Source organism: Arabidopsis thaliana, chromosome 2 (assembly GCF_000001735.4).
Source record: "Arabidopsis thaliana chromosome 2, partial sequence".
NCBI classification, from domain to species: domain Eukaryota; kingdom Viridiplantae; phylum Streptophyta; class Magnoliopsida; order Brassicales; family Brassicaceae; genus Arabidopsis; species Arabidopsis thaliana.
This window is the reverse complement of record NC_003071.7, coordinates 19,250,923-19,272,275: the sequence shown is the minus strand read 5'-3', so window position 1 is coordinate 19,272,275 and position 21,353 is coordinate 19,250,923. Positions and strand designations below refer to the sequence as shown.

General features: G+C 35.6%; 6 protein-coding genes and 1 long non-coding RNA gene across 8 annotated transcripts; 2 read left to right on the top strand and 5 right to left on the bottom strand.

Moving 5' to 3' along the window:
• Positions 1-12: 12 nt before the first annotated feature.
• AT2G46900 (transcription factor-like protein) lies at positions 13-2,718 on the bottom strand. The gene is made up of 4 exons (NM_130257.5): positions 2,440-2,718; positions 1,681-2,201; positions 655-1,575; positions 13-571 (listed from the first exon to the last, which is right to left on the bottom strand). The coding sequence occupies exons 1-4, from the start codon at positions 2,596-2,598 to the stop codon at positions 289-291; spliced, it is 1,884 nt and encodes a 627-aa protein (NP_566090.1). The 5' UTR covers positions 2,599-2,718; the 3' UTR covers positions 13-288.
• A 1,362-nt stretch (positions 2,719-4,080) lies between these two features.
• AT2G46890 (3-oxo-5-alpha-steroid 4-dehydrogenase (DUF1295)) lies at positions 4,081-5,612 on the top strand. The gene is made up of 3 exons (NM_130256.4): positions 4,081-4,366; positions 4,453-4,716; positions 4,918-5,612. Exons 1-3 carry the CDS (start codon positions 4,142-4,144, stop codon positions 5,395-5,397), a joined length of 969 nt encoding a protein of 322 aa, NP_182212.1. The 5' UTR covers positions 4,081-4,141; the 3' UTR covers positions 5,398-5,612.
• Positions 5,613-5,819: 207 nt separating this feature from the next.
• On the top strand, positions 5,820-7,703 carry PAP14 (purple acid phosphatase 14). Of its 2 annotated transcripts, NM_130255.2 has the most exons (4): positions 5,830-6,161; positions 6,306-6,987; positions 7,060-7,235; positions 7,317-7,703. In NM_130255.2, exons 1-4 carry the CDS (start codon positions 5,864-5,866, stop codon positions 7,364-7,366), a joined length of 1,206 nt encoding a protein of 401 aa, NP_182211.2. In that variant the 5' UTR covers positions 5,830-5,863; the 3' UTR covers positions 7,367-7,703. The 2 variants fall into 2 exon arrangements, with proteins under 2 accessions (NP_973704.1, NP_182211.2); NM_201975.3 differs by having other exon boundaries at positions 5,820-6,161; positions 6,306-7,235; positions 7,317-7,582.
• A 1,379-nt stretch (positions 7,704-9,082) lies between these two features.
• AT2G09760 lies at positions 9,083-9,619 on the bottom strand. The gene has a single exon (NR_140597.1). It is a non-coding gene; the product is annotated as an other RNA (long non-coding RNA).
• A 123-nt stretch (positions 9,620-9,742) lies between these two features.
• Positions 9,743-11,370, bottom strand: NGA1 (AP2/B3-like transcriptional factor family protein). Its single transcript, NM_130254.4, has one exon. The coding sequence runs from the start codon at positions 10,961-10,963 to the stop codon at positions 10,031-10,033; it is 933 nt and encodes a 310-aa protein (NP_566089.1). The 5' UTR covers positions 10,964-11,370; the 3' UTR covers positions 9,743-10,030.
• Positions 11,371-16,947: 5,577 nt separating this feature from the next.
• On the bottom strand, positions 16,948-18,606 carry PPa3 (pyrophosphorylase 3). Its single transcript, NM_130253.3, has 8 exons — positions 18,547-18,606; positions 18,269-18,433; positions 18,115-18,180; positions 17,931-18,038; positions 17,783-17,848; positions 17,507-17,627; positions 17,347-17,428; positions 16,948-17,258 (listed from the first exon to the last, which is right to left on the bottom strand). The coding sequence occupies exons 2-8, from the start codon at positions 18,431-18,433 to the stop codon at positions 17,216-17,218; spliced, it is 651 nt and encodes a 216-aa protein (NP_182209.1). The 5' UTR covers positions 18,547-18,606; the 3' UTR covers positions 16,948-17,215.
• Positions 18,607-18,791: 185 nt separating this feature from the next.
• On the bottom strand, positions 18,792-21,210 carry AT2G46850 (Protein kinase superfamily protein). Its single transcript, NM_130252.3, has 3 exons — positions 20,413-21,210; positions 20,069-20,152; positions 18,792-19,999 (listed from the first exon to the last, which is right to left on the bottom strand). The coding sequence occupies exons 1-3, from the start codon at positions 21,191-21,193 to the stop codon at positions 18,963-18,965; spliced, it is 1,902 nt and encodes a 633-aa protein (NP_182208.1). The 5' UTR covers positions 21,194-21,210; the 3' UTR covers positions 18,792-18,962.
• Between the last annotated feature and the right edge of the window lie 143 nt (positions 21,211-21,353).

Below are 21,353 nucleotides of genomic sequence, written 5' to 3'. Positions count from 1 at the left end.
AGATGAGACAGCTTTATTTTCTATAATTACTCTTCATTTTTTTATTTTAATACGTGGCAGTATTTTGACCTGACATCGTGAACCGGCTCAAACCTTAACCGAGCCTTTGAGCAATGAAAGCTGTCAATTATTCCACCAGAACATGAATCGAAAATGACCAAGTCCGATTTACCCAAGTAACAAATGATCCATAGACTAAACCATCAAAATGGCACTGTACAACAAAAGGAAGGCCACATTTTGTAAACTTTAAAGCAGTTTTCTTCTTTCTTCAGTTAGAGCCATTGATTAGCCATTGTTGTCTGGTTGGTGGTGAGCATCATGTGCAATCTCATCCTCTCCATCTCCAAAATTAGCCCATGGAAGTATTGACTCAATCAACACAGCTAATGGACTCCGATTTGCCAAATCACGTGGACGTGGTGGTGGTGCTTGGTGTTGACCTCTCCCGCCACCTTCAGCCATTTGCTCTCCTCCCACCATTCTTGGATCAGCCACAAAGTTCTGCAAATTGTCTGGTGGGAGAGTTGGCATCGAATCAGAGAAATCATGGGTTGATAAATGAGAGTACCTGCAATGGGTTAGAACCATACGTGATCAGCTCTAGCCAAAAAAAAAGAAATTGACAAGTGAGTGAGAGTTCAAAACGCTTACTGGTTATTCTCAGAAGAGAAAGCTTCTAATCTTACACAAAGCCAGCTCTCAGCTTCGGTTCCATCTTGTTCCAGAGATTCAATGACTAAATCAGCAGCGCTCCGAAGCAATTTCTGTACATCTGGAAGCCTCCATATAAGATAATTCCTCTCAACATATATTTTGATGAGGTGATCTAAAGACGGGATCTTTGATTCATCTGATCGGAAGTAAGAATGCTTGAGTATCTTTGTCCATGCCTGATCTTTTAAAGGTACTTTTTCCACTAGTTTGTTGAGTACTGTTGGATGAAGCTTCAAAGCTTGCGTCATGAGATCCAAAGAGCTTTGCTTCGAAGTATCTCTGGGAGTGGCTTCTGAGGAAGAGGTAGGCTCCATCTTTTCAAGATAAACTCGTGCTATTGCAAGCGAATAAGAGAAATTCGGAAAGAGCCATAATGAGTTATCATTTCGGTACTCCTCCGAGAATTGCTCCAGCCACGCATACTCCTCTGCTCTCAAAGCAAAGTAGTCCACACAAAACAAAGCGCCCACAGGATTACTCGTGTCCAAGGAAAGCAAGAGTTTGCAGACCTCCAACGCTGACCTATGACAGCCACGCCTGTCCATGTTTCTCATGTGAGTGAAAAGCGTCTTGAAGAACAGCTTGTTTTCATCGTGGTTAAACTCCAACCGGCAGTTACCCTGGAACGGAGTGAACATAGGATGCCACGCACGCTCCAAACCGTACAAGCATTTTCCAATGGAATCTGCAGCCATATCATTCTCACCTACAAACTTAAAGTAATCCGCCATAGTTATGAGCGACTCAATATGGTAAGGATTGTGTATAAGGACACTTGCTACACCATTCAAATCATGGATAGCTTGTGCAGCCTGAAATGCTCTCTGAGCCTGCTCATATGAGGATGAATGGGTATATCTACACATCAAAAGAAAAGTATTTCATCAGATGTACAAATTTACAATGTCTGTATTTTCTATACACACACCCAACGAAAAAACAAAAAGCTGTAAAAATTGTTACCTGAAGTAGTTGTTACCATCTTTAGTCTCTAGAAACTCCATTGAGAAAGATCTATCCCATCGAGACCAATTCTCTTTTGGAGATACCAGAACCGTCTTTGTGATATGATGGACTCCACGCCTTCCCCCTCGTCTAGAGCTACTACCACCTTGAGAGCCACTCTCACTCTCAAATGATCGCATAGCCTTTGAACCATACGTTCTCCTCAACTCGTTCTCAAGATTCAGATACTTGGAATCTATTTCCAACACAAATCGTGAAGAAGCCTTTTTGGAAGAATCAGCATTTGGTTTTGTCTCCTGAACCTTATCTTGCTTAGAGTTAGCATTGAGACCAAGTGCTTCCAAAGTTTCATCCAAAGTCATTTCAGCTTTAGGCACATTAGAGCCACTCTCTTTGTTCTTCTTCTTTTTCTTTTTCTTCGACTTATTCTTTGACACCGGCTGCACATGATCAGCGACACTTGACTGATGATCCGCATCTTCGTTCTTCTTCTCAGCTATAGTCTCATCATCAATCTCCTGCAATCAAACCCAATTGTTACAGAAACACTTTGTAATCATTACTCCTACGACCAACAAAATATGAATCAGCTCTAGACATCAGAATAAAAAACCATAAGAATCTGAAGATCAAACCATTGAAACTATCTACATTCAAACTTATCAACACATTAGCTATTTTAGAACACGGAGGAGGATAAAATTCTAGATACTAAATCTACCGAACAATCTAATCGTCAAAATCTGAGAGACTGACCTCAGGATCTTCATCACCATCGTTCAAGAGATCGAATGGATTAATCGAAGAACGGGCTCCTGATTCTTCTTCGTCCTCTTCTTCTTCTTCTTCGTGATGTTTCTGAAGTTTCGAATCTTCATGTTCCTGGAGAACCTTCTTCAGCAACCTCCCAGACATATCTTCTCCTGCTTCGTCTTCGGAAAATCGAACAAGGACGATTTCAGACGGCGGAGAAAGGCGGCGACACCGACGACTAGATGATTATCTCGTCGATACACGCTAATCCCTCGCTTCTCTCAACCTTTTTAGGAGAACAAGGTATCTTTCCGGTTTTTACTTAACCGGTACATTTAAACCGGTAGAACTGTAGATTGTTATTCCGGGAGAGAGAGAAAACAACCGAGATGCGGGAGAAAGAACGACGGCGTTTTACAATCCCTTTTTTACCTCAACGACGTCGTTTTACTTGACACAATTGGCGCATAAATTTATATTAAAGTTCGAATTTGGACCGCATATAAAGTTGGTTAATTTATAGAATCCAATGCTTTCGGCTAAGCTAATAATTAGAGTCACCACGAGCACAGCTAAATTGTATCTCTTTAGTGATATCTTCACTTTTACTTCAAAAAGTATTGTAATAACGAATTCACTATCCCCTTATTATTAAAAGGGGAAGTACAAAGTAAAATTTTGTCTAATTTGGCCTCAATTTTGATTTCAATTTTGGATTTTGTTATTTGCTATTCAAAATCATTAAAGATAATTTGGTCTTAATAATCTTCTAAACTTTATATGATCTGATTGAATCTAAACCGTTCAATAAAATTAATTCCCTTCAATCTAAACCGTTCAACAAAAATAAGTGAAATAATTTTATTTTTTTATCTTCACTTTAAAGACATATAATTATAAATAACATAATTCATATGGTCTTTATTTTGCCAAAAAAGTGTATAACCTGTCAAATAGTTAAAAAAAACACTTATAATCATAAAAAATATTATACCAATTTTGTGAATCTTACATTTTTGTAAATATTTTACTTTCACTAAAATTACATACACATTTTTAAACACATTTTAACACATTTATCTTATCACTAAATAACAACAAAAAAAAATCCCAATTATTATTTAATTATGTTTGATTAAAAAATTTATATTTATAAATTTAAAATATCAAATTTATTCAAATATTTAGTATAAAAACCAAATAAACCGATTGTCCGCGGTTTACCGCGGATTAAATCCTAGTTATTATTATTGCGATTCCCTTTCCCCATGCTCTGAAATTTGTTAATCATTTGTCCCTATTTCTGCTTAACCACTTACATTTCATAATTTTTGAGTTTATATTGTTTAATGTATATATTTTACACTATTACTTTCATTACTTAATAGTCAGAAATCTCATACCATAATCATTACGATACAAAATCATAGTCCAATTATTTTCTTCATTACTGACTTTTTCGGCTCTTTTACAAAAAGCTAATATCTTTATCTACAGTTGATCATATTTTAATTTTCACCAAAAGTATAATTAAACAGAAGACTCTAATCATATCAGTGATCAAAGTGGGCCAACATGGGCCCATACACGCCACAAAGAACCCAACCCAAAAGTCCAAAGATATTCTTTAAGCTCAGTTTATAAATTGCATTCTCTTTCTCCTTCCTACAGGCCAACCCAACATCAACGACTTATTCGAGAGAAAATGAATCGGAATCTTAGAAACGCCATTGTCGCATTTCTTGCTCCACTTCCTTCTATCGTATTCTACCTCACCTTTCTCAGTAATTACTCTTCATCTTCCGATTCAGAGCTCTCTTCTATTCAATCATGGTGTTTGAATCATCCTCTTCTATTAGCAAACCTTCTCTTCTTCTTAAACGTCAATGTGCTCTTCTGGGTCATCGGTTTACTCCAATCTAGCCACTGGGTACGCATCCATAGTCTCCAAATCTGTTACCCATTTGTTAAAATTCGCAATTTTTTAGTTTTTGAAAAAATTCGTTAATTTTGCAGATGATCGATGTGTATTGGACAGTGATACCTGTAATGCTGGTTCATTACTTCGCTTCGCATCCATTGTCACAGTACAATAAGCTGAGATCCATGATTGTCATAACTCTGACATGGATTTGGAGCATTAGGTTGACTCATAACTACTTCCGGCGGGAAAATTGGGAATGGGGAGCTAGAGAAGACTGGAGGTTCAACGACTTACGGAAACAGTACGGGAAACACTGGTGGTGGCTCTCCTTCTTCTCTGTCTACGTTTCTCAGCAGGTACATGACCACCAACTGTTCGATGAATTGCCTCAAAGAGCTCGTTTTTAATCTAAGCTTGCCTTTATGAGGATGATTTGGAGAACAGGATAGTCTTTTGGTTATAAGGGCTTGAACCATTGTTACCTTTATATATATTTGATGCTTAGCTTATATGCTTTCTGTTTCTCATGTTGCTTCTTTTTTCCAAAATTTGCTCAGATCTTCCTCATTGGGATATGTCTGCCTTTATATGTCATCCATTCCATTGATGAGCCACTAAACATCTGGGACTTCATTTCCTCGGCTATCTGTTTGACCGGAATCGTCATGGCGTACTTCGCAGACACACAGCTTCACGAGTTTGTAACCGGAAACCAAAAGCTCAAGGAGCAAGGAAAGCCCAAAATCCCCAATCTGGACTCGGGTTTGTGGCGTTACTCAAGACATCCTAATTACTTGGGAGAGCAATTGTGGTGGTGGGGATTGGTCATATTTGCTTGGAACCTTGGTCAAGGGTGGACTTTGATTGGTGCATTGGTCAATACTCTGTGTCTGGTCTATGTAACGATCCTTGTCGAGCGTCGGATGGTGAAACAACAATACAGAGCTGAAGCTTATAGAGCATATCAGAAGACAACTTCGGTGTGGATTCCATGGTTCAAATCTCATGCTGCTGCTACTAAAGACAAGAACACTTGAAGAAGCTGTGATTAGTTTGTTTCAAACTTTCAATAGGGTTACTAGAGATCCTTAATTGTGTATTATTATGAGCATTGTTTGTTGTTTCTTCCTCTGATTTTGTTTCTTTGGTCTGTGTAAATTAGCATTAAAATGGGTTTTTGTCTATTTGGGCTCGTCCACGTCGTATCTAATAAGTGTTTTTTTAAAATCATAGTTATTTTATCTAGAAATTAATATTTATGAATTTATATTGTTTCAGAAAATCACAAAAATATATATTTGTCAAGAACAAATCAAAAGCATATGCCAAAATGGTTAGATACTGATAAAATTGTAGAATATACCATTAGAATAAAAGTTTGTTGATGCTATCATAATCTTTGGGGAAAAAATCTAATTAAAATTGCTATAAATACCTAATAAAATATTATTCTCGTTATCATTTCTCATCTCCAGTTTCATAGTCACTAACCTAAAAGAATTAATGGAGGAAACTCGGAGGAGGTTTGTCATATCCTCTGTTCTAAGTGTTTCTTTGATCTACTTATGTCTTTCGACATGTCACGTTTCCGCCTTCGACTTCGGTAGAAGGCAGCTCCGGTTTAATACTGATGGTCGGTTCAAGATACTGCAAGTGTCAGATATGCACTACGGTTTTGGCAAAGAGACGCAATGCTCAGACGTTTCACCTGCAGAATTTCCTTACTGCTCCGATCTCAATACTACCTCCTTTTTACAGCGAACTATCGCTTCCGAGAAGCCCGATCTCATCGTCTTCTCTGGTACCAAATTCTTCAAATAATACAAAATTTTATACAATAATTGTGTTTTGTTATCTATACAAATATTTTAGTTAACTTAGTGTATGTATAAAAAATGTTTATGCGTGAAAAAAAAAACCTAAAACACCACATACAATATTGCAGGAGACAATGTATATGGATTGTGCGAGACAAGTGACGTGGCAAAATCGATGGACATGGCATTTGCTCCTGCGATCGAATCGGGGATTCCATGGGTGGCTATTTTGGGGAATCACGACCAAGAATCCGACATGACTAGAGAAACAATGATGAAATACATCATGAAACTCCCAAACTCGTTGTCTCAAGTAAACCCTCCCGATGCTTGGCTATACCAAATCGACGGTTTTGGTAATTACAATCTACAAATCGAGGGTCCTTTTGGCTCCCCTCTCTTCTTCAAATCCATTCTCAATCTCTATCTACTAGACGGTGGATCTTACACGAAGCTTGATGGTTTTGGTTACAAATATGATTGGGTCAAAACCTCTCAACAGAATTGGTATGAACACACTTCTAAATGGCTTGAGATGGAACACAAGAGGTGGCCATTTCCACAGAATAGTACGGCACCAGGATTGGTTTACCTCCACATTCCGATGCCGGAATTTGCATTGTTCAACAAATCGACGGAGATGACTGGAGTAAGACAAGAATCTACTTGTTCTCCACCTATCAACTCTGGTTTCTTTACCAAACTTGTCGAAAGAGGTGAAGTCAAAGGTGTTTTCAGTGGTCACGACCACGTCAACGACTTCTGTGCCGAACTCCATGGGATCAACCTTTGTTACGCAGGCGGAGCCGGGTAAATTGTACCACACGCTACTTTTCTCATAAAAGCCTTACTTGTAACACACGCTTCTTTTAATTGTTTTAGGTATCATGGGTACGGACAGGTTGGTTGGGCAAGGAGAGTAAGAGTAGTTGAGGCTCAGCTTGAGAAGACTATGTATGGACGTTGGGGAGCTGTTGATACAATCAAAACTTGGAAACGGCTCGATGATAAGAATCATTCTTTGATTGATACTCAACTTCTCTGGACCAAGAACACAAGTAAGTAATATCAGATTTGAATTAACTTGAATATTTGGAGTGGAGCTGTGTGTTCTGATCTAAACTTTTGTTTTATTGCAGCTCTTGAGCCAAATTTTGGGTTTAGTTGCTCTACTATACCACAACACTGATCATTAAGCAGAGTTGTTGTACAATGATATGATATTTTCATTTTCTTTATTTATGCTTTACTATCTATTATTTTGTTTAGAATAAGAATTAAGGAAGACAATGTCAGCTTATAATTGTCTGCTTTGTTTAGAATAAGAAGGAAGACAATGTCAGCTTATAATTGTCTGCTTTGTTACGTTCGTTTTATTTTTCTCAATAGAGTATCATTTTATCTATAAACATGAGTCAATACTCAATGGGTACGCTTTGGTAAAGTTAATAATCTCGGGAAATGTTTATAGAAGAGTTTATAATGTAGGATTTTCTGAGTGGGAAATATTGGAAGACTGGAATCGCAGAGGTCAAAGTCAAACTTGAATGTCACTTTACTTTGGCTCATTGAAACGACGAGACGTTTGAATGTTTCAATCAAAGACTGTAGGTTGTTTTTCTGTGAGTTTCAAAAAAGTCGCCAAAATCCCAATTCCCCTCTAACTAGGGTTTTCAGTTTTCACATCATTTCAATCTAACATTTTCTCTAGTTAAGTTCTACAATTCTCATTGACATCGATCTATCTCTTGAGATTTGATGTTATCTTACGGTTAAAATAATCCACCACATCAGATTGAAGAAATCGAGGAATTACGGTAAAAACAGAAAACAAAAAACAAAAAAGGCTAAAAATTACGAAATTGGATAATGTTTATATCCTAGATTTTTAAGAGAGTATAAAAGCCAATCTTAATTCTTAAGCATTAAACTGTATCTTGCTTTTGACAAAAAAAAAAAAAAAAATGTATCTTGCTAGACTGATCTAAAATCTTAGAGAGATTTCATTAATTGCCATTTTTATGAATATTTTCAAAAAATTTATGAACACAGAATCTATTCGAATGTACTACTACTAAGACTATCAGATTTTTTTTCGTGAAACTTAATCACAAATATTATTCAGGGTTTCTGTTTAATAAGGATCGATGAAAACTGAGCAAAAAACAATAAAGTGATTCTTTTGTAAGAGTAATAGAAGTGCAAATCCCCATCATAAAGAAAAAGGAAGTATCTGCAAATCTACCAAAAATATAGCTACTTAATCAGTGTTTATTGAAATCACAATTGTTCATGCAAAAACTCAAAACTTAAACACTATATAATTGTATATGTGATGCACTCGCTAAATTGCAACTTCAGTAGATGTAACTGTAATCTTCAATGATTTATCTTAAAGTAACAATATGTAATATCATTCAAATATGACTTATGATAATTTGATGCTAATGAATTACATTTTGACAGAAAAGAAAAGATGATAATGGATTAATATCACGGCTTTAAACACTTATATGCATGTTAGCTATAGACGTATATATGCATCTTTAAATATCACCAAAATTCATTTGCAAACCTTTAGTGTGAGTTAGCTATACTCTATATGTAAACCCTAAATCTAAATTTGAGAATAACTTATGCGTTTATAAAATTATAAGAAAACCATGTCATAACCATCATATGAGTAAGAATTAACCAGATCATATAACTAGATGCATGCTAGCTTTATAGTACACACATGTGAAAATCAAATCATACTAGTTACTTGTATATGATCTACATATCATCTTCACATATATGTTGTAAGTTGTAACCTATATATGTGTGTACAGATAATATATATTTTACATTAAATGTGTCTCTGCAATGTATGTGTTGTGTAATAATACTTCAGAGCTCAGACCAAGAGACGCAAAGAGAAACCCAAAACACAAAGCATAACTGACCACAAAATAAAAATGTTATTTAAATTTTCCTAATTTTATAGCCTTTAGCTTTTGCTAATATAGGGACTTATTAATTAACTAGTGCATCAGAAAATATATGTGACAACAGATCATACCTTTTTCAATCGCCCCAAGATGAAAAAAAGAAGCTCTTCTCTTTTTGCTAATATAGACATCACAATGATATAAAGAAAACACGATTTTATAATTATTGTTTTGTCACTGCCCATCTCCTGCAAACTCTGCCTAACTAATATCCAGCAATAGCTTCAGAGAAAAAGCAGCAGCAGCAGCCATATTTAGTAACCAAACATAGAAACCCATCACCAAATTAATTGCAGGGACAATAATTAATGATACATATCTACATATAAATACAAAATGCAACACACATACACATATATATAGAGACAATTCACTTTTCTAAGACAGCCCATCAAACTCTGAAACTTTCTGACCACAGAGACATACAAGAGAGACATGGGTTTACACTGATCCCAATCCTAGTTCATGTCTCTTCTTATAATATCTCACTTATTTGTACTCATTTTTTCCTACTCTATACAGCCTTGCAATCTTATTACTTAACCTATAGATCTGTTTTGCCAAATGTAAATATAATAATTTGATCCATTGATATATATAATTGAGAGTAATGAAAAAAGACTTACAAAGGCTAGAAGTACTACTTCATCTATATACACAATCAACATTATCAAGAACACATAAAAAGAGACTATATATCCGAAAACCATAAAATCTCTCTATTGACAATGCATATTATTAGAACATATATCAATTATCCGATAAATTTATAATGAAATCAATGCATTATGTTGTCATATATATAGAATTATATATGTATGTTTTTTTTCTTAAAATACCAACTAATTTCATCATCATCATTATTATTGATCCAAATCAAAAGACAATGAAGACTTTCCTTTCTTAGTGAAGTGATCATCTTCACTGCTGCTTCCAAGTCTCAGCTGAAAGAAAGAGGAAGATGAAGCACCACCACCGCCTCCACGTGGCAAACTTCCACCGGAAGATGATGATTCCTCCTCCGTACTGTTGGTCATTCCGCTCTCGCCGCATTCCATATCAACTCCAAAAAGCCTCAGTCTCTTCCCGGCCGTTCCAACAAGTTCCTGATTAGCTCTCCCGTGCATCATCACCGGCACAGATTCAATCACCAACGGATCAGCCACCGCAGCCGCAGGATTGTTCCTCTGATCCACTGACCTAACGAAGTAACCATAACCAAATTCTCTCGGAATTTGATGATAATTATAACCACCACCACTGTGATGATGACGTTGCTGCTGATGATTATAAAGACTGTAATTGGTCGAAGGAAAGCTGTAAAACCTAGGGAACATAGCTCCGGCGGCGAAATGAGGATGGTCAGGGACTTTAGGTCTTCTCCTCCAATCAATAAACAAACGGCTATCTCTTCCTGAATCTCCGACACATCTTTGGAAAGAGACAATATCTCCGGCGTCAAGCTTTTTGTCTTTAACGAATCTGCTCCAACCTTTAGTCATGACATAGCTTTGACTACTGTTCCAGTAAGAGTAACGGAACCTCCAAGATTTGCCAGTGAGATCTTCGAAGTTTAAAAGCAAACCTTTCTCGTTTGAAGATGAATCTAAAGGGAAGAATCTCTCTGCGTGTTGCTTTGGGATCACAAGTCGGTTTAGTTTTCCGACATCACTTGGAGTCACAACTTTGTCGAACATGTGCTCTCTGTCTGCTACTTCACGCGCTCCTTCTTCTTCTGCTAAGGGCTTTGCTTCTTCTTCATCTTCATCTCTCGTGAGAGATAAATCTGTCATCATCTTTAGAACTCTCAGATCTCTTTAAGGGTGTGACCAAAAAATAATGGAATTTGATGAAATTCACAGTTTCCCTAGGGAATTGAGAAAGGGGGTGAGATACAAGCAAAACCCTAGAATTTGGAAGGAGAGGAGGAGAATTGGAGGAGGAGATTGGTGATGTGATTGACCTAATTATACATAAATAGAAAGTGGGTTTAGCCTAACTTCACTGATCATCATCTTTCTCTGTCTCTCTATATCTATATCTCTTACTGTTTCATAGCTACATAGCTCTCTCTCTTTTAAAAAATTCAGAGAAAGAAAACAAAAACAAAAAGTTGTCAAGATTTTTTAGAAGAAGAATGAGAAAACAAGAAGAGAGAAATCAGCAGAGTTATAATGTTGTGATGAGAATGAATATGATGGAGAGATATGGGCAAGAGAACCAATTTAGAGGGACCCATGAATAAATCTGGTTCAGTTCATGTGACCTTATTGTCCTTTTACCACTATCCTAGTTTCTCTTATTTTTCTTTTATTTCCTTACATAATTATAATTCTTTAAATATTTCCCCATATTATTCATTTGCCACCTAAAATGCTTGAGATCGAACAAAAATAAAAAATAATCAGATTTGTCCAACGAATAGAAATTAAAGTTAGATGATTGATGGTTGGGATATGAGGAGAAGAGAGCTGATAATGTCGTGGGCTTAGGGAGAAATCTTTTGTTTTTTCTTTGAATTTGGATCTTGAAACTTTAAATAATCAAATGATTAATAAGTACTTAATCAACAATCTCGTCCTAATAAATGCTAATTATCGAAAGTAAACTTTTTTTATGGGTTTGCTGCAGTTTTGGTTTCACAAAGCTTTTTTTCAGTCTTGGTCGTTACTGTTGACTTTTTATATTAATTCACACATTTATACCCCTGTCCTTTATTGTAATTCCAATCACCACTTTCTTTTTGTTCACTTACAATTTTTGTGTACTCGTTGCTACGTTGCATCATGTCTGGTATAAAAGAAGATCTAAACCTTAGTTTTTAAATCAAATGTGTGAATTTTTAAAATCTTATGAGTCTCCCAGAATGTGATATCAAACGTATTGGCTAATATTTCTTGAATATTATTTTAGTTTAATACAAATTATTAAAACGTAAGCTTTTTATATTTATTTTACTTTAAATTTCATTTTAGGATCACAATAAAACCCTAACAAGTAACAACTGAGCTATAACAGATATCTCGTCTGGAACGTTTTTTTAAACCTAAAATTAAAATACGTATTAAGTGTTAGTTAACAAAAAAAACTTAATGTATCAAATAATATGAATGATTCTTCAGTTGATCTAGTTATCGATGGTATTTAGATTAAATATAAATCACTGCTTGATAAGATATTAGAAGTATTTGAATAGTCAATTTTCATCTGCGGATTGAGAATATATCATTCTTTTGGTAATCACATTTTCTTAATATTATGATCAGATTACCTAACAATCTCCATCTTAATAATGTTTGGTTGGCTTGATTACTTTTTCTTTAAATGAACTGGCCAAGCCAATCTAGATCTTGATAGATACATAATCACTATATAAGAATATATACATTTACAACTTCTTTAACTCATATAGCCAATAAGAAAACTAGTCACTTAATTTGGTTCCGATTTTTCAAGGGTAATTAGCCGACACACTCGTGCACTCTCTTAATCTACTCTTTTCTCTTTGATTTATTATCTTCGCCATAGTATCCTCTTAATGCCTTTTTTTCTTTTCTTTGTAACTGTCCCCAAAACAACTAACATTTAATTTTTCTGTAAAGTTTATGAAAGCTTTTGAAATATATTAATATTAAGGCTTAAACCCAACCAAAAAAAACAGGTCACTATTGTTTATCCCTTTATATCCTACGTAATCGTTCTTCAGGGTGAATCAAATCGAAAAGGAAAAAGAAACTAAAAGATAAATCCGCATAATCGTATTTGCAATAAAAGCATAATTGAATTGTCAATACACGAAATGATTTTTATAACTAAAGATAGTTGGTTAATACAAATCATGCTTCTGTAAACTTGCACAATTAGTATACTTTGAATTTGTTTTACTGCGAAGTCTATTTTCTAATCATCAATTTCACGAAATAATTACTAATCATGTGTAAATACATTTGCGGATGCGTTCAATTCCATGGAATTCACAAAATCATGATATACTAACTTGGATTGTCACAAAATCCATCGATGAGGGAGAAAACTTTTTTGAAAACAATAATAATAATAGACATGGTCTTGTTCTTGGACCGGCCAAAGAATCTTAGAGTTTATGGCTCAAGATATATAACTTTCTACATAAAACAAAAATCGATGCATTTGTTTGTTCCAGCATGTTTTTTTTTTTTTTGGACAAAGGTTTCAGCATGTAACGTTGTTAGTATAGTAACGTTACATATGTTGCTCTAAACATGACACGTAACACTTGAACCCTGCAAACCCTTAACAACTAATAAATTGATTGTTTTCAGTTATCATGTATAGTCAATGTTAATCTTATAATTGTGTACGTACGTGGTCCTGAAAGAGACTAAGCACCCTTCATGTCCCTTTATCCAATTTCGGTTTAAGTCTAAATGAATGGCTGGTTAATGATTAAAGCTTAACTTTATTAAAATAGAATTATACTAGTCTGAGATGTACTAGCTAGTGTGGTTGTATTTTCATGTTAATCGACGTTATTAATTAGTCGATTACGTACTACTTAAACTTTCTTCTTCATTTTACCATCAGTCTTATCACATCTTTTCATTGACGGCTGAGCTTATATATATTCAGTTGGGTTCAGAGAACTCGATTGCAAGAAAACTAGAAACTTGGGGGAAATGATAAAGCAGTAGGTAAAGGAACATTGATAAACGTGGTCCAATATCTAATCCTCAGTACATAATTGGTTGGACACCAAAGCCTCTAAGTCGATACATTGTTTTCTTCTGTTTCATCGTTATTGATTCGAATCTTAATCAAAACTATAGGAACGTTTTGCATCTTAATAAAAATTCTAATAACCTATATCAAATGTATGGCTTATCTTCTTTACTTTGGTTGATTTATCTTAAAAATAAAAACAAAAAGGGTAGCGTTCACACGCATCTTATAGTAGTATCACGCCCCTAATTAATATGTGATTGAATGAATTGAATAGTAGGCTGGAAAATATCAGCAACATAAATATGACGGATACATTTTTTTTCCAAATTTTGCAAAAATAGCGAAGCACAGCAAAAGGCAATACGAGTAACTCTTTCTTTATAATCTATGACCACTATTCTTTTTGTTCTCCACTCTACTTTGTTTTTTATTTTCAATATTTACATGATCATCTCTCTATTACTTTAATTTCTTGTAGAGAGAGAAAGAATAACACAATAAATATCAAGAAATTACGAGGAAACTGTAGCGTCGTCCTTTTCAAAGCTATGCCCTATTAGCAAAGGGGACCTCTCTATTTCTATACATCTTGCTCTTCAATTCTATCAAAGTGTTTCATATTTTTAAAATTTGAATTGAACTACAAAAGATGATAATTATTTTCTTACTTGTCATTGTTTTTAAAATTATAAAATATAACAAAAAAACTTATTTTATTTTATTTTAAATGAAGAAACTAGACAAATATCTCTCTAAATTAATAAAATATATTAATTTATATAGAGTTTACTGTATTTTTAAAGCTAAACATTGCGTTAACATTCAAACTTTTTACAACCAAATATTCATAAAATGGTCTCGTAATCACAACCGCAACAAATCAACCTTTCTGAGGTCTTAGACTCTCGATCCTGACCTGCCAATTTTGTACCCTAATCTATGTCACACTATCGATTGAATTGACCCACAGAAATAACGATCGAAGTAGTTTGTTAGTCGTTGTTTGTGGGATTAAACTATGATTTGGCAAATCCACTTTATGGTAGTAGTTTAATGTACCAAATTAGCTTATGAGAGTGATGGAGAGTTGGTGTATATATATAGAGAGATATTAGCATATGATAATGTAAGAAGAAAAGATGGGGTTAGCGTAAGGACCACTTTGTAATTGTATACTGAAAAAAACAGACTTGCATTTATTTAAATTTTGTTAATTTAAATGCCCACTCGCTGCTACTTTCTTTTGTACTCCATCTCCTTAAACTCTCTTACACCACTAGAGTCTTCCCCTCCTTTCAAATGCCAAGGCCAAACTCTATACTTACTCTCATGGATTGTAACTGCATCTCAATATTAAAACAATCATTTGGAAAGTTTTTTTTTTTAATTAACCATTAACAAAAAAAACAGAACTCTGTAAATATCTATCCAGTCAATACATTTTATTCGCAAGAAAGAAAAAAGAACACTGAGGAATATAATATATATGGTGTAAATAGTTTGATGAATCGATTGGGGCAAGGGCAGGGCTGGCTTTTGCTCGATTCATCGAGGTGTGTGTGTGCGGGCAAGACAAGAAAACGTAGCCTTTAGAAAATTAGGGTTTCTTTGTTTTCTTTTCATAAAGAAACTGTAAAATAATATAAATAGTTGTAGGTTTTTTTTGGACCGACGCGATCTGCGTAGACTCACTCGTGTTAATTTAGTTAAATCGCCCATTATTGAATATAAGAGACATATGATAATAATACAAGATCGGTCGCCATCGAAGAGGTAGTGGTGAAGTAGAAGGCGGTCCATTTTTTTTTTTTGTTTAATTTGAAATTTATAAAAAATGAAGAATCGGTGGTGCGATAATGGCAACAACATGCTCCAGTTGTCAATTTGCCCCCAGAGTCTAGGACTATCTTCTCTCCATCTCCCTCTCTCTCTCTAGCCAACCCTCTCCTTTATTTAAACAACATAATTGGTCTTTGAGCATGCATCTTGAAAGTTCATGTGCCAAAAAAAAGAAGAAGAAAAGTTAATGCAATGGTGGAGAATTATTGCCTTTATCCAATTCTTGAAATTTAGATTAGAATAGCCAATTGATCATTTCCATTTTTCAACAGTATTATTCTATAAGATGGATACATACTCATTGGTGTCACTCTGCATGTATTACAACTGAGAGCATACAAAACAAAAACAAATTAGTGATAAACAAATAAATTGATAATGGATGGAGATGAAATATAAATGCAAATATATAAGGTGGGGTCAGTTTTGTATGGAAGGATGGATACAAAGGAATCAAACCCCTCAGGTTGTCTCAACTCTGAAGGCCAAAAACACTATTGAATTTGGACTTTGGAGGCTTTTGTTTTGCAAAATTTGGATTTTATATACATTTATTGACCTTATAAAATTGTAACTTTATCTTATCAAAACTTTCATATTACTATATTATAATGTATTAATTGACTCCATGAATAATAAAAGGGGCTCTCTGCAGTAGCAGCGAAAGTCTGCTTCCCCTGCAGCTCTTATATATTCACATTCATTTTACTGTTCACACTCTTAAATCTTCGTAACCATATATACGTACACGTACACATGTCGGACCATATTCTTAGATAAATAAATCGTCATTTCGTTGATTACAATTACTGTATACAGAAATGAATTGGAGTAGAGTAGCTGTGGTCCCTAAAAAAGGAAAACGAAGTGAGGCCCAAAATAAATACACGATTATATATAGATGATGATAAATCCAAAAGCCCATTCTCTGTCTAAATATGTGCTACTCTTTGTTTAGTCGCTTTCTCATTTGGATCCACACTATCTCAATATTTGCCAACTATAAATATGATCTTATATCTCTCTATTCACTGTACTGTAATCTAGTGAACATAAATCTTTCGTTAGGTTTCTCTTTTAAGAAAAATTAAAATTGATTTTAGCACGTGTCGGTTCATATATTGGTTTTTGATTGGTTCGTATACACTTGTTATAGTTTTTATTCCCTAAATTCTAACGATGTTATATGAGATTAGAGATGGTTCTAATGGAATGGCCCATCTTATTTGGGCCTATAGAGCTTCTTAAGGCCAATTAGTGGAAAAATCAACATCACGTAATAATCGGAGATTTAGGCAAAACTGCGTTTGTCATTATATCTTACCAGTTTCAAATTATACAATTGAACAAAATTGCATCATCACAAGGAAAAAAACAAACAGAAAACAAAACAAAACAAAAAACTGCAAAAAGCCAATCATATGGTTATGAATTATGTAAAATAATATTCCATTTAAATATATTTATATGCGGATGCTGCGAAGAGAATCATATGTTGTTGTTGTTGTTCATCTCCTCAACGTGTGGAGAATATACTCAGCGTATAGATCCCTGTAAATTTTCACAAACAATGCAGATTCGTTACTCAATGTTTTGTTGACAAACAAAGTTTGCGATTTTAGGGTTTGTTAAATCTTACATGGAGTACTGAATAGCTTCATGTGCACTCTCTGATGGCAAGAAATCGTTGACAGCCACTTTCTTGTTCTCGTTCTTCTTATCTGAAACCAAACGCGATTTATAAGCTTCTTTAGTTTTGGTCCTTAGTTATTTGATTTGACAAGAGATAAGGATCTTACAGTCTTCGAAGAAACGGCGGATTTCTTGGAGACGATGAGGAGCGAGTTGTTTGATGTCTGTGAAATGTTTGTACTCTGGATCATCAGCACATACGGCTATGATTTTGTCGTCTTTCTCTCCCTGAAACGTTCACCGGCAAAGCCATATTTAGTACCAAGATCAAAGCTCATATGTAAATTTTGGATTTCTTGGATTGCAAGTTTGATGATTCTTATGCAATATCAATTTCTAGAGCTTGCACTTTTAGATGATCTCTAAGAAAGATCTATGCAAACCTGATCAATCATGGGCATTAATCCAATGGCTCTAGCACGGAGGAAACATCCGGGAAGCACTGGTTCCTACACGAATCAGAAGCTAACTCAGGTTACAACACAATGTGGTATTTGATGATAATTTTGATGGTTGTGAAAACACAGTTACCTGCATAAGGACAAGGACATCAAGAGGATCGTTGTCTTCACACAATGTCCGTGGGATGAATCCGTAATTGTGTGGATAAACAACGGAGGAGTACAAGATCCGGTCAACCTGAGATCAAATTCAATGTCATCCATCAGAACAGTTAAAAGAAAAGAAGATCACAATCTTTGGGAAGTCACATTACCTTGATAAGACCGGTCTTTTTGTCGAGTTCATATTTCACTTTGCTTCCCTTTGTGATCTCAACCACCTGACCAGAGAGGCTCTCTCGTTAACAGACCAAGAGAGAGAGAGAGATTAAAGAAGGCTTACTTGGGTTATAAGTTAAGAGACAATACCACATTGAAGACCAATGGAGCTTCAGGACCAATCTCAAGGTCGTGCCATGGATGTGCAGCTACAGATCTCCTGGATAGTGTTGAGAGAATCCTCTCGTTCAGTTTTGGAACCGGACGAGGAGATTGACTTGATTCCTGAGTTTCTTCATATGCTTCTTCACTCATCTATTGTCACATCAATCGTTAAAACTAACAGATTTATTGATTGTGCAGAAGAAAACAGAGCATTTGGAAAGATCTAATAAACCAAGAAACAATCAGAGATTAGTATTAATTACCTTTGGATCTTCTTTCGTTTCAAAGGGACAAAAACAAAATGTAAGTTCTGCAAAAACAAAGCTATCATATATATATACCAGACAAAAAGAGTTTAATAATAGCATAACGATTTGGTCAAAATCGAATTTAATGATTCGAGAGATATTCTTTCTCAGCCTTTCAATTTCTTTTAAAGAAAATTCAGTATTTAAAAATGGAAGAAAAACAAAACATTGTACTTGTTTATGGTGTTTCTTCTTACTCTTTGCCTGCACGTTGTTATAATCGTGACTTCCAATCGCGATCACGATTTATTTTCTCAGAACACAATCTAGTAATCAAGAAAAGGACGTTTCTTTACTCTCAAGCAAAGCGTTTTTAATTTACATACATTCAAAACAAACAAAAAAAACCCTTAACTTCCTCTGTTTTTGTTTTAGGTTTTAGGGAGATAGATAGAATCAGGAGACATAGAAATCATCTGAAGCAAACTTGAATTCGAAAACGTTTCCTCAATTCCATCTCTTTTCTTATCGCAGCCGCCTCCACCGTTGTTTCCAGCGATCTGCAACAGCTCTCTAGCTGCATCAACCATTCCAAATTTCCCATCACCACCAAACAAAACGCACCGAGTCGCTATATCAGCTACTAAACCAATCTGTTCTCTAAAAGCCACAGGCTGCTCATGAAAATACATTGAAGGATCCACGATTTCTTCAAGCTTACCGCTTCTAATCTTCTGTAACGCTTGAGTTACCGTCTCTTCTCTCTGCTTTAAACCAGTCACAATCTCTAGAAGCAAAACCGCGAAATCGTACATACTAGTATCAATCCTCTGTTTCCTCTGCAAACCAAAACCTGTGACTTTAGCTTGAAAATCTTCGTCTAAGAAGATGTTACCAGAAGAAATGTTGGTGTGTAGAATCGGTGGATAGTTCTCATACTGAAGTAACGCGAGTAAACCAGCGACTTCAGCTACAATGTTAACTCTCTTGCACCAATCAAGCCCTAGCCGCAATCGGTCTCCAAGCGATCCATTTACCGGATACTCGTAAACAACTAGTGGATTATATCCAATATCCATACAAAAACCTATGATTCTCGCGAGGTTTCTATGCAAAACCGCGGATAGATGATCAATCTGAGACGAAATCTCCATGAATTCAATCTGGTTTTCGCAGAGAACCTTGTGAACGATCACGCGTGTTCCGTTTGTTAGATTGCCTGAGTAGATTGTTCCGGTTTTGCCTTGTGTGAGTTTTTGTGAATCTTGAAACCCTTTGGTGGCTTCTTCTAACTCACGGTACGTGAAGAGACGAGTCTTGTTGTAACCTTTGCGAAACGAAACACTATTAGTAGTGGTAGTTGTTGTAGATATATCGAACTGTTGATCTTTGTGACTTGTTACCGGACGTTTTAGGAGACAGAAGAGAGCTAACAGTGAGCCTAGTATGAACAGAGGAGCCAAAACACCTGCATATGATTAATGATTTTAGCAAGAAGTTTGGTTCAAATTATTCAGATGAGATTATCTTAAATTACCGGCTAAAACAGTGAGTTTCTTCCCGTTGTGTTTCTTGATCTTGCATTTGTCTCCATATAATTCCTTTCCGTCTTTGAAGCAAGCTGTTACAACAGTAAACCAAGTAGTGTAAGTTGCTTGTAACTCAAGAAACACTTGTCTTTTTAAACTAAGGCAAAATGAATTACTGAGCTGAATCAAAACTAAGTTTTTTAGTAACCCAACGAACCATATGACTCAGTTATGAATTATTCATAGTGAAACAAAATATTTCTATTCATTGTTTAGAATAGTAAAATAAGGTTACTTGAAACGTACTCTGTTTCATACACGAAAATAAATGAAAAGAAGAAATAAAACTGACATTTTAAGCAACCGGTGCCATGGAGGAAGCCGTCGCCGACGAAGCCATCACGGCACACACAACGAACACTTCCTTCAATAGCCGTAGCGTTAACAGTTCGAGCCTCACGATCACAAATAGCCTCCGGCGAGTTTCTTGGAATAGCCCACTCTAATTTAACGCCTCTTTTTCCTCTGTTCGTCCCTCTTGGAACAAGCCACGAAGAGAATCCTCTGCATCCATATCTACTAAACACAGAGAAATCATCACCTACACGCCACGCGCTATGATCAGACAAAGGATAGCAACATCCGATATCTCCACCGGAGGTTTCGTCTTCTTCTCTGCCGTCACAACCGAAGAGATCGTTGGTTTCGCAACCGAATTTACAGAGAGAAGAATCTTCGCAGTCGTAAAGACCGATTACGTTTTCGAAAGAGATGGAGAAGAATTGGTTTGCGGAGAAAGGGAAAGAGCGTAAGTCGTTGAATTGGCGACAAGAAGGAGACGAAGGGAAGTCTACGAGGAGACCGTCGGTGAAGAACTCGATGATTCGGTAGCTTTGGTGGTTTATGTGAAGAAACAGAGTGGAGGAGTTTTCGCAGGAGAGTCGAAAAGCGGCTGCGGAGGAGGAGGAAGAGAGTTGGAAAGGGAAGGAGACAGAGAAGTTTCCACACTTTTCTGGTGAACGGAGAGCCTGTGGCTGAGAGAGAGAGATAGAGGTTAGGGTTTGGAGAGTTAAGAGGAGGAGAAGAAGTAGAAACAGAGCAGAGGAAGAAGAAGGAAGAAACAGAGGAGGCATTTCAGGTTTTCAGCAAGAACAATCAATGAGTAAAAGATGTTTTTGTATATAATGTTTAAAAGAATATTTAAGACTTTGTATCAAAAGCTACATTCGTGGGACTTGGAATTATGAATTTTTTGTTAAAGTTTTTTTATTTGGGAATTGTGAAAAAATTGAA